At 42.9% G+C, this 12190-nt stretch overlaps 1 protein-coding gene across 2 annotated transcripts in view; it reads right to left on the bottom strand.

The window, feature by feature from the left end:
- PGGT1B (protein geranylgeranyltransferase type I subunit beta) overlaps window positions 1–7799 on the bottom strand; it is a 104073-nt gene extending 96274 nt beyond the window's left edge. The window contains exons 1-2 of one of the 2 annotated variants that reach the window (XM_075836482.1): window positions 7280–7799; window positions 1154–1272 (exon numbers count right to left, since the gene is read on the bottom strand). In XM_075836482.1, coding sequence (XP_075692597.1) covers window positions 1154–1272; window positions 7280–7407 — 247 coding nt within the window. In that variant the 5' untranslated portion in view covers window positions 7408–7799. The remainder of the gene's footprint in view (window positions 1–1153; window positions 1273–7279) is intronic. The other variant, XM_075836491.1, reaches the window with a different exon arrangement.
- Between the last annotated feature and the right edge of the window lie 4391 nt (window positions 7800–12190).

Raw genomic sequence — 12190 nt, 5'->3', positions numbered from 1 at the left:
GTCAGCACCACTTGAAGTGCCCAAGCAGTCACCGGACGTGACGTCAGACGCATCTCAGACACTGTCCAGCCCACACGGAGAATCCCACCTGCCCATAGCACATTCAAGAAGCGAAGAGTCGCCGTACAAGCATGCTGCCCGACTAAGACGCAGCACACATGCACAGACCGGAGGCAGCACACAGGGAAGCAGACTAGGTAAATAGGCTGCGTTTTACAAGGACTTATACCAGATCAGGAAAGGAGGGCAAAATCATTTCACCTTCAAGTCTTCAGCCCCGGGTGTGAAAAAAAAAATAAAAATTAGACACATATCTCCAATGGGAGCAGAAGCTCCCCAGGACAACCTATCCGGAGGACAGTAAACCTGAAACTGAGGTGCGGGAGCTTCCTCTCCTGGGACGGGCGGTCTCCTCACATGAGTGCGGTCATCAGTGATAAAAAAAAAAAAAGACACACAGGCATGCTGCAGAAGTCTATGGTAGTGGGAACCAGAAAAAGACACAAATATGCTGCCCATAGAAATCTATGGAGGTGGTAGGGGTGAGCAGGAGCAGTGACAGTAAACAGACAGACATGCTGCAGCTCCTGGTAAGTGTTACTGTGTAACATTGAAGCTCTTGCGGCTGTCGACTTCTATGAAACCCCTGACCAGGTTCCACTGGGGAAAAAAATTATTATTCTGATATATTTGCTTTTGAAATTTGGAGCTCTTCCCACGCTGCCAGTCATTGGGATGACGTGTTGTCCAGCTCTATGTGAATACGGCAACGACATGTTCATGAATTATACGAAACTAGCGCAGGGGAGATGTGGAATTATTATTAATGGCTTTTAAATCAGGGTGCAACTTTCTGTAATCTGGTTAGTTGCCACATGCTAATCCTCCACATCTACTACATCTTATAAACTCCCCCTACCTAAGAAAACTTGCATGTGCTGACAGTGGATCTGTGAGCTCATTGGTGGGGGGGGGGGGGGGAGAGAAAAAAAGATAGTCCAAGGCTGGGCAACCGCTCGTGTCATCTGTTTCTGTATAGCTAGCCTAAAATCATTGTGCATATCTCTAATAATTTTTCCCTTTTCAGTTCCACATTACAAGATCAGTCAAACGGTAGGAATTAGTAAAGACATCATTGTAAAAAGCTACTTACTGTTTTCAGTGGGGAGGACCTGAAGTGAATATATCCACTCTATTATTTCAGATCTATTCACAACATGCAACGAGTCCAACATGTCCAGTCCAGACAGAGCAAAAAACGCAATAGTCAACCTAAAGATGCAAAAATGGAAAGCGTCAATACAGTGATCTATACATTGATTACCTATTCACAGCAAAGAGTGAATGTACGTGTATTCCCATGCAGACAGGACAACTGAAGAAACACAACACTGTCGGATGTCATATTTCCTTTCCTATAATCTGGTGCTACAGTCCTACCAGAAGATTTCATCCTAGTCTTGTGCTTTTCGGACGCCTAGACACAGGGAACACAGGAAATGAATATTTGCTGAATAGTACAAAAATTATTAACCTCAACTAAACAAATTTGCAAACATATTAATTTAATTTATGTGTCAGTTATTGTTTCAATCACTTGTAATATCAATTGCATTGACTGAAGACCCATTTTTTAAACGAAAAAAGTATTTATGTAAATTATAAGGCTACATTCGTATCAGATTAACAAGCGTATCACATTCACACGCATGAAAAACGCGTGTGAATCTGGTCAGTTATGCATCAGTGTGCTGTGCGAGGGGCATGCGTTATTCACACTCGCAAAGCACATATTTTTTTTATTATTTTCAATTGAATTGATGCGTAAATCACGCACAGCACAGATGTGCATCCGTGATTTTCACACACCCATTGACTTCAATGGGCGATACATGCGTGAAAAACGCACACCAATATAAGAGTTTTACGCAACGGACACACGCTGCATGAAAACTCATGCATGTGTGAAAACAATGGGTCAGTGTGCGGTGCGTGATTTTCACGCACAGCACACGGATGAGTTCTACGCTCGTCTGAATGAGCCCTAAAGCTTGATTTGCTCAGGTTTATTATAGTAAAAATAATAAAAAAAACATAACATTTGACATGGCTGACAAGACACCCAAAATTTTACTTACTCAGTAACACCCACTGTAGCAGAAGTCAGCCTCCAACCATTTCTTGAAGCTAGCTAACCGCTTTTGTATTCTTGCTTTAAAATCTGCTCACTGCCTTCCTTGTAGAACGCTCTACGTTCAGAAATAGTCTTTGATTGTCTTGCTATTTTTGAAGGCCATTTAAAAAACTAAGGGCTTGTCCACACGTAACGGCATAGCTGCAGAAAATTTAAAAGCAACAGAAATTCCGCACCATTTCCTGTGCTTTTTACTGCAGAAAATGGTGCGGATTTTGCTGCGTTTTTCACAATGCTGGGAGATGGTGACATCTCCTCTGAAAAACAGCAATTCAGTTCACTTTCCGTATCAGGAATTGACATGTTGCTGTACGAAAAATACAAACCGCAGGTCAATTTCTGCTCGGAAATTTTACGCAGCATGTGGACGAGATTTAATCTCACCGTATCTCACTTTGCTGCTACGGTATTCTGCAGCGTATTTTCAGTCTGCAATTCCAGATGGAAAATACGCAGCAATTCTGTTACGTGTGGACAAACCCTGGCCAGACAGATAGCTGTCAGCCAAAGACTATTCTTCTGGAACCCCATTCATATTGCGTTATCAATAAGGAGAAGTAGTAAAGTCGCTGAGTTTGGCCAACACACATCTAATGTTTGATGGCGCTACTGCACTTAGAGAACTCTCTTCCAAGCCGTTTATTCCTGCGACCATCGTCGCTGGCGAGAGACCTCATCCAGTCTCTGCCTACCTGGACTCTGGCTCCGCAGCCAATATCATCTGCCAAGACCTTGTGGATCTTCTTCCATTGCCTACTGGTTTTCTGGAGAGACCATTGATCGTTGCCTCGGTAGATGGACTGCCTTTGCCTGACCCAGTATTGTCTGTGACCAAGCCATTAAGACTTCAAAGTGGGAGCTCTCCATTCTGAGCTCATCTCCCTGTATGTCCTGTCCAAGGCCGTCAACCCCGTGCTGCTGGGTTTGCCTTGGCTCAGTCTTCACGCCCCAGTCCTGGATTGGAACTACGGAGAGGTTCTCCAGTGGGGTCCCAAGTGTCTCGACCGCTGTCTGGGGCATGTCCATCCATCCCAGCCTTCTCCGCATCAGTCATCGGCAGGGCTGCCTCCTTGTTACTCTCAGTTCGCTGATGTCTTCAACAAAAAGGAGGCAGAGACATTGCCACCACATCGAGAATATGATTGTCCTATCGACTTGGTTCCTGACTCGTCCCCTCCTCGCGGTAGAGTATACCCTCTCTCCTTGCTAGAGACCCAGTCTATGTCGGCCTACGTTAAGGAGAATCTGGAGAGGGGCTTCATACAAAAGTCTATATCCCGGGCGGGAGCCGGGCTTTTCTGTGTCAAAAAGAAGGATGGATCCCTTCGAACTTGCATTGACTACCGATGCCTCAACCAGATCACGGTGAAGAACAGGTACCCTTTGCCGGTGATTTCAGAACTCTTTGATCGTATACGGGGGGCAATTTTTTTTTCCCCAAGCTTGACCTGCGGGGGGCTTACAATCTAATCCGGATCAGTCAGGGTGACGAGTGGAAGACTGCATTTAACACACGTGATTGACTATTTGGTCATGCCCTTCGGCCTGTGTAACGCTCCCGCAGTATTGCAAGAATTTGTGAATGACATTTTTCGTGATCTCCTCTGTGTCTGTGTTGTATCTCGATGATATCTTGATTTTTTTCCCCAGATCTTGTGACTCATCAGGGCCATGTCCGCCAGGTGTTGCTTCGATTAAGGGAGAATCATCTTTACGCCAAGTTGGAGAAGTGCGTGTTCCAAGAGAAGTCTCTACCCTTCCTGGGCTAGATCATCTCTGATCAGGGTCTCAAGATGGACCCTGAAAAGGTCAAAGGCTGTCCTGGAGTGGCCACGTCCCCAAGGCTTAAGGGCCATACAACGCTTCCTGGGATTCGCCAAATTCTACAGACTGTTCATTCCCAACTTCTCTTCTTTGACAGCCCCCATCTCCACCCTCACTAAAAAAGGGTATGAATGCCAAGGTATGGACTCCAGAGGCGGAAGTCACATTTAAAACCTTAAAAAAAGGCCTTCACGTCAGCCTCTATTCATCATCACCCTGATGATTCTCTACAGTTTTCAAGAGGTGGACGCCTCCTCTGTTGGTGCACTATTGTTCCAGAGAGGTTCGAAAGGCAAGACAGTGGTATGTGGTTACTACTCCAAGCTGTTTTCCCCTGCAGGAGTGGAGACACCTACTGGAAGGCGCAGCTCATCCTATCCTGGTCTTCACGGACCACAAGAACTTGACCTACCTACAGACGGCTCAACGGCTGAATCCTTGTCAAGCCAGGTGGTCATTGTTTTTTTGCATGGTTCCAGTTTGAACTCCACTAACGACAAGAATGTGAGGGCCTTGTCTAGGTCATTTGAGACAGGACACTGGAGTCCCCACAGAATATTATCGATCCTTTCTGCATCTACTCTGTTAACCCTCTGCAGGTTAGAGACATTCCTCTGGGAAGGACTTTTGTACGTCTGGCAGACAGAGGAAGAATCCTACGCTGGGGTCACAGTTCCAAGCTGGCAGGTCACGCGGGTGCCCGTAAGATTCGAGACCTAATTGCCCGTCAGTTCTGGTGGCCCACGCTGCCCAAAGACATCATGGACTTTGTCTCCTCCTGTACGGTGTGTACAGCAAACAAAAGTTGCCCACTCCAGACCAGCCAGTCTGCTCCAACCACTGCCTGTGCCCGATGCCCCCTGGCGGCATATTGCTATGGACTTTGTCACAGATCTGCCTCTCTCTGCGGGATCTGGGTGGTGGTGGATCGTTTTTCTAAAATGGCTCATTTTGTTCCTCTGACTGGCCTGCCTTCTGCTGCTCGACTGGCTGATCTCTTCATGCAACACATCTTCCGTCTGCATGGATTACCCCTGCATATTGTCTCGGATCGAGGGGTCCAGTTCATCTCAAAGTTCTGGGGAGCACTCTGCGGCCTTCTCGGTGTAAAGTTGGACTTCTCAGCTTACCATCCTCAGTCCAATGGACAAGTTGAAAGGGGGTGGGGCTCCGTGTGCGGCGCCATCCACAGGGAGGGGGGCTCCGTGTGCGGCGCCATCCACAGGGGGGGGGGGGGCGGGGTGTAGCTATCTACCGGACGCCTGCTTGTGGCGCTATCTACAGGGTGTCTGCATGTGGCGCAGAGGGGTGAAGCGCGCGTGTGTGTGTGTCTCACACTATCTACAGGGGGTCTGTGTGGCGCTATCTATAGGGAGAGTGATGGTGTAATGAAGGATTCTTTCATTGAAGCCTAGAATTGGTGTTTATAACGGTCTATTTTACTGATGGACTTGTAATATTATAGTATAAAAAAGTAATTAAGACTAATTTAAAATAAGTTTACTTATTCTCTTATTTAGTCGCTATATTAGCGTTTACTGAGGGTATTACTTTTGGTCATCAGATCGTCCACCATTGATGGAGACTTGCCCTGCTCCCTAACTGCCCAGCTTAGGAGCTGCCAAGACTTAGAGGGAACATTGATCGCTGCCATTCACTTTTATACTGGCTAAAATTACGGCACTTTTTTAACACCAGGCTTCGTTTGGAGTAGAGATACAACAACATTTTTTTAAATTTTGCGTCCTGGCCAAGCATTAAGTCACGCCATGATTTCACTCCACTTTTACAAACTGAGATGCATGGTGGAAATGACTGTAAATTCTAGTGCAAATGGTTAGAGATGTCACACAGCAGATTACACATTTTTAGATTAAAATGTGCCCGAGAAAAACAAAACAAAAAAAAAAGGACTCATATACATTGGTAAGTGCGCGCCTTATTCTTTGTGAATCTTGTAACATCCAACCTCTTCATCTTCAGTTTCTCCACAGACTGTAGGACGTCCACTTTCATGGCGTGTTGATATTTAGCACAGAGAGGACCACTCGCTCATATTGAACCATGCAAAAATGGCACTCCACTAACGTCCCGATCCAAGATAAAGCAATATTATTCCGGAGGATCTCAAAAAAAACAAAAAAAAAAAACGTTTTGGGAGATTTAGTAGAATCCAGTCTTTTTTTCTATCTAACTGCACTGCCTGCCACTCAACACTACAAGGATCAAGGTTTCAAATTGGTCGAGTGTCCAACCTCTGGGGCCCAGAGCGATCAGCACAATGAAGGGACCCACAACATTCCTGCAAATACCACGTCCTCTCCATTCTCTACACAAGCTCAAGGGCTTGTACGTATGGGCGGCTGTGCCTGGTACTGAAACTTTCACATTGAACTTTTGACACCCAGGAACTCCACAGATCAGCAGAACGCAGCGGCGAGTGTTGTTTGGAGCTGCTGTGGAGTAGGTGAATAGGGGGGAGAGTCATAACAGAAAGACTGTAGCTCATAGTAGCCAATCACTGTGCAGCTTTCATTTCCTATAGTGCTCTTTAAAAATGAAAGATGCGCTTTGACTGGTTGCTTTGAACTACAAAGACTGTTTGTTATAGTGCTCTAAAAAATGAAAGCTGTGCAGTGATTGGCTGCTATTGGGGAAAAAAGTTTTCATTAATCCATAGCGTGCATCTGTGTGTCATACTTCAGAGAACACTGTGCAATTTCTATGTATAGGACCATGGTCATACTTCACGGTCTTCTGCCATCAGTTTTTGAGACCAAACAACAGTCGAAAATGGGAGTGAAACTTGATCTGATTGACTGTCATGTGACTCCATTTTGGTCAAAAGTGTATCAGTCGATTCAATCATCCCTTAGGCCTTGTTCACACAGTGCAGATTTTGACAGTATTATAAAGGGGAGTGGCTAGATGGTCACAGGTAACGTAAAATGCGTCAGTGACAGCTAAAACAAACGGCCCACACAAGTGATCAGCCAGCACTGTTGTAGTGGCTGCAGCTCCTATACTATGTCTAGTGTGTCCTGTAACTATTGTACAACAAGGGGGACAGATCAACAATGAATGTGACAAAATAGATACATTGCGGATACATGAGGTTCCCCAGACGTACACACGTTATATTCCGCTGACGGAGCCCTATACAAACACGTATCTGTAGCCAGGTGACAAATGGATCCACGTATATACAGCCATAGGTGGGAACACACAGTAGAGCAGCTGCATTCAGCACACTGGCATTACCTGCTTGTCTCTAATGACGAGCACTGCTCGGGGAGAGCTTGTAGGCTCCGCTGAAAATAACGGACATGACGATCTGGGAGAAAAAGTAACCGCTCACCAAGCAACTCATCATCCTCCTCCTCCGCCATCTCCCTAATGATTATTGACCCACACCTCTTCCCGTAGATGCTGAAGGACCTGTGATGATGTCATGGCCATATGATCAGTCACGTGCGTGGGAGGAGTCCGGCTCTGTGCTGCGGCTCTAAAATATCGATGTATCTGTAACGTGTATTGAGTGTATGCAGCATGCAATGTGCTTCTAGAAGAGCTCCATGTGTAATGTGGACACAATAGAGCTGGGTGTGTACATGTACATGTACGTGTAGTAGAGTTGTATATGAAATGTGCGTCTGCCAACTTTCTGCGTCATGTACAGGCAACGTGTGTATATACTGTGCATGAATCCGAGAGCGCAGTGTGAGTATATGTAATGTGCGCCAGATCTAAAGGAGTGTAATGTACAAACTGCATGACCGAGAAACCGACGTGTGATTACCCCAGCGCAAGTGCCACTCTGAATGACGGCTCTAGCGGCCAATTGGGAGATGCTAAACGAAACCCATCTGTGAGGGGCGGGGCTTGCAGCGTGCAGTGCAGGAGCACATGCACATCAGGACCCGCCTCATTGGCACTTGCGACCCCCACATTGGAAGAATAAAACATTGTTTTCTTGCATGACCAAGACAAAAGGTTATGTTCACACGCAGTGTTTTCAGACGTAATTCGGGCATTTTACGCCTCGAATTACGCCTGAAAAAACGCCCCTAATACGCCTACAAACATCTGCGCATTGCTTTCAATGGGTTTTACGGTGTTCTGTTCCCACGAGCCTTAATTTTACGCGTCGCTGTCAAAATACGGTGCGTAAAATAACGGCTCGTCAAAAGAAGTGCAGGACACTTCTTGGGACGTTTTTGGAGGCGTTTTTCATTGACTCCATTGAAAAACAGCTCCAAAAACGGCCGTAAAATATGTCGCGAAAAACACGAGTTGCTACAAAGACGTCTGAAAATCAGGAGCTGTTTTCGCCTGAAAACAGCTCTGTATTTTCAGACGTTTTTAGTCACTGCGTGTGAACACACCCTTAGTTTAAAATGCCCTCCCCTGTATCATCAGTTTTGAGACCTCAAAACTGCTGACAGGTTCCCTTTAATTTATTTATGTTACTTATATAGTGCCAACGTATTCCACACGGTACAGAGCTCCTCACTTACCACCCCCATTGTGGTTCTCACAATCTAAACTCCCTATTGGTATGTTTTTGGGGTGTAGGAGAAAACCAACACCACACAGATATTGTCCTTGGTGGGATTTGAACCTAGGACCCCAGCGCTAATTGCTGAGCCACCAGTTTATCAGTGAGTTGGTTTCTTTAAATTGCCCATAAACTATGACTTAGGCCCTGTTCACATCAGCGTTGGCTTTCCGTTCCAGGGTTCCGTCTGAGGTTTCCGTCAGATTAACCCCTCAACGGAAAGTCAAACGGAAACCTTAGCTTCCGTTTGCATCATCATTGATATCAATGGTGACAGAAACATTGCTAATGGTTTCTTTTTGTCACCATTCCGTCAGGTTTCCGGTTTTTCGACAATCAATAGCGCAGTCGACTACGCTTGACAAAATTCGGTATACTATATTCTCCTACTATAACCTATATAAATATATTTCCTACTAGTTAATTATACTCAAGATACCACAATATTCACATATTAAACCAAAAAGGATTTCTTGAAATCATGCAATTAATTTAATCAAAATGCAATTTTATTAAACAAATGTTACAATTTATTATACATCAGTACAAAGTACAAAAATAACCCCCCTCCCAAGTATATACTATAGACATTTAAAATATGTTAAAAGAAAGCCAGGTGATTCCTAATATAATGTCGTAGATCAAAAATTGTAGTGATTCCTCACACAATATATCAAAACTCCTCAGGTAGAATACAGATTAAATACCATGTGTGTTACTATGTACACACGATCAATCAGAACAATGCTGTATGTGTTCCTGTGTACATAAAATACAAAGCACGATCAATTTAGAGCAATGCTAGATAAATGTCAAAGAATGTTTGCTCATAAGGAATGGTATAGCCATTCTAGTAATCCTATTTCAAAACAGTGTAGGAGAAAGGATAACAGTGCAATAAGTAACACATACTGATAGAAAGTTACTGGTGGTATAAAGTCAGCATACCTGAGGATGACATAATGAGAGTGGAATAGGACACCTGGACACCGATCACCTCGACGCGCGTTTCGCAACCTTCGTCAGGAGGTGTAATTGCTACTCTGACAGCTCAAGCTTAAATGCAGTGTGAGAAAACCCCAAAGACCAATGGTGCATCGCGCACCGCACACGCCCACCAACGTCCCACCGTCAGCGTCATGACGAGCACCACCGAATGCAAAGTATCAGCGATGTCCGTCACTACCCCGACTGCTTCCGGCCCGGGAGCGGTGAGCGTCGCAGCGCGCAAGCGCACCATAATCAAACATATTATTTATACAAATGCATCATTATTAGGGTAATATCAACCATATATCTCCAGAAAATGTATAAAACATACACTAATATGGATATCTTTAAATAATTCGTCAAATATGTACCAATGGATCTCATACCATGTAATCATCAATGTGCACAGATAGTTACGAAGTGCATAAAATGAGACTGCGGATGATATTATTGGAACTAGATTTAGAACCATATAGTGTCAGTATACGACATGCAGATGATAATCAGTATGTTAGTATGTTGATTTACCTGTGCTCAAAAGAATATATGTATATAAAACATGCACATGTGTTAATAAAGATATATATATAAATATAATACCAAATAAATAGACAATACAACTTCACCATAATAAAGTAAATAAATAAATAAGTGAAAAAATGAATATAAGAACAGAAAATAAAAAGATTGTGAACAAAAAATCATATGTGTATATATACACTAGAAGTGCAATAATACACAATTGTATAGACAACATATTAGTGTTACGAAAATCGGCTATATATCGAATAGCCAATTTAAGTTACTTGACAGTGTATAAAATATGTTTATATATAAAGTATAATTTAGTTTAATAACCATACAAATATATATATAAAAATGTGCAATAATTTCATGGTGGGACAAAAAATGCCGTAGTAAGAGCCATGGAAGTCCGGCACAGGGCGGACACCCGGGACGTCCACCAAGCGGGGGCCCTCCGCTCAGGAACAGCCGGGACCAACCTCACACCAGACAACCAAACCATCGCCGAAACAAAGATTGTCCAAACCAGGAAAAATTATATACATATATATAGAAACCATACAAAAAACTATACATATGGTCCATACATATATTATGTGTTCTTGTGTTAAGTGAAAAATATATACACCAAACGATACAAACATACAAACATATAATTACACAATATGGTTGTGCATAATCCAAGCACATGGCATACACATATACCCGGTGAAATCAATTCAAATGTATCCTCACAAATCACGTTGTGTGTAATAAATACCCACACATATATAAACACATTTTGGGCACAAATACAAATGGATATTATAAAAATGTGCATACACAATGCATATACACAAATATACAAGTATCAATATAAATAATTCCATTACACACACAATACACAAATACACTATAAACAAATACAGCATAACATCATAATTGCCAATCCAGTATAGAACTTTCTGCAATAGATATTTACAAATAACAACACGAATATCGGCTCTGTCAAATGACAGATACTATACATAGCAGAAATTACATAACAACAGACTTATGGTATATCTCAATGATGCTATTTCTTCCATCATCCACTTTATCTTCCATCGTGTAGTCACAGAGTAGTATAGATTAACGGTAACCGGATTCATGATATAGTCAGTCAAGCGAGATCTAATCAGAGTAGCAAAAATATATCAATTAAAAAACATAAATATAACACAATACTTACAAGAAGGATGCAAAACTTTGAGATTCGTTAAGGCCTTTCGGAGACATAGTATCCAAGATCACAATCCATTTAGTCTCCTTCCGCAAAAGGTCCCTAAAGACATCACCCCCACGATTCCCCTGATAAATACGATCAATCCCCTTAATTTTGAGCTGTCTCCAATTCCTATCATGGTGGTCCCTGAAATGCCTAGCCAATGGCTTATTTCGATCACCAAAACCTTGATCGAATTCACCAGTGGTAATTCCCTTTATATCACGAATGTGCTCCATCACGCGCACTTTTAACTCCCTCGTGGTCATCCCCACATAGATTTTATTGCACGTGCACTGCGCGTGATAGATCACATTCCGCACGTTACAATTGACAAAGTGTACTATACTGAAGGACCGCCCAGGATCTGACCCCAAAAAGGAGTTGGTTCTCTCCATTATTGGGCAAGCACCACAAGATCCACAAGGCTCTGTGACTACATGATGGAAGATAAAGTGGATGATGGAAGAAAAAGCATCATTGAGATATACCATAAGTCTGTTGTTATGTAATTTCTGCTATGTATAGTATCTGTCATTTGACAGAGCCGATATTCGTGTTGTTATTTGTAAATATCTATTGCAGAAAGTTCTATACTGGATTGGAAATTGGCTATTATATGTATCCATCTTAAATGATGTTATGCTGTATTTGTTTATAGTGTATTTGTGTATTGTGTGTGTAATGGAATTATTTATATTGATACTTGTATATTTGTGTATATGCATTGTGTATGCACATTTTTATAATATCCATTTGTATTTGTGCCCAAAATGTGTTTATATATGTGTGGGTATTTATTACACACAACGTGATTTGTGAGGATACATTTGAATTTATTTCACCGGGTATATGT

The sequence above is a fragment of the Rhinoderma darwinii genome, chromosome 1 (genome assembly GCF_050947455.1).
Source record: "Rhinoderma darwinii isolate aRhiDar2 chromosome 1, aRhiDar2.hap1, whole genome shotgun sequence".
In the NCBI taxonomy this organism is placed as follows: domain Eukaryota; kingdom Metazoa; phylum Chordata; class Amphibia; order Anura; family Rhinodermatidae; genus Rhinoderma; species Rhinoderma darwinii.
This window is presented reverse-complemented; position numbering and strand designations above follow the sequence as displayed.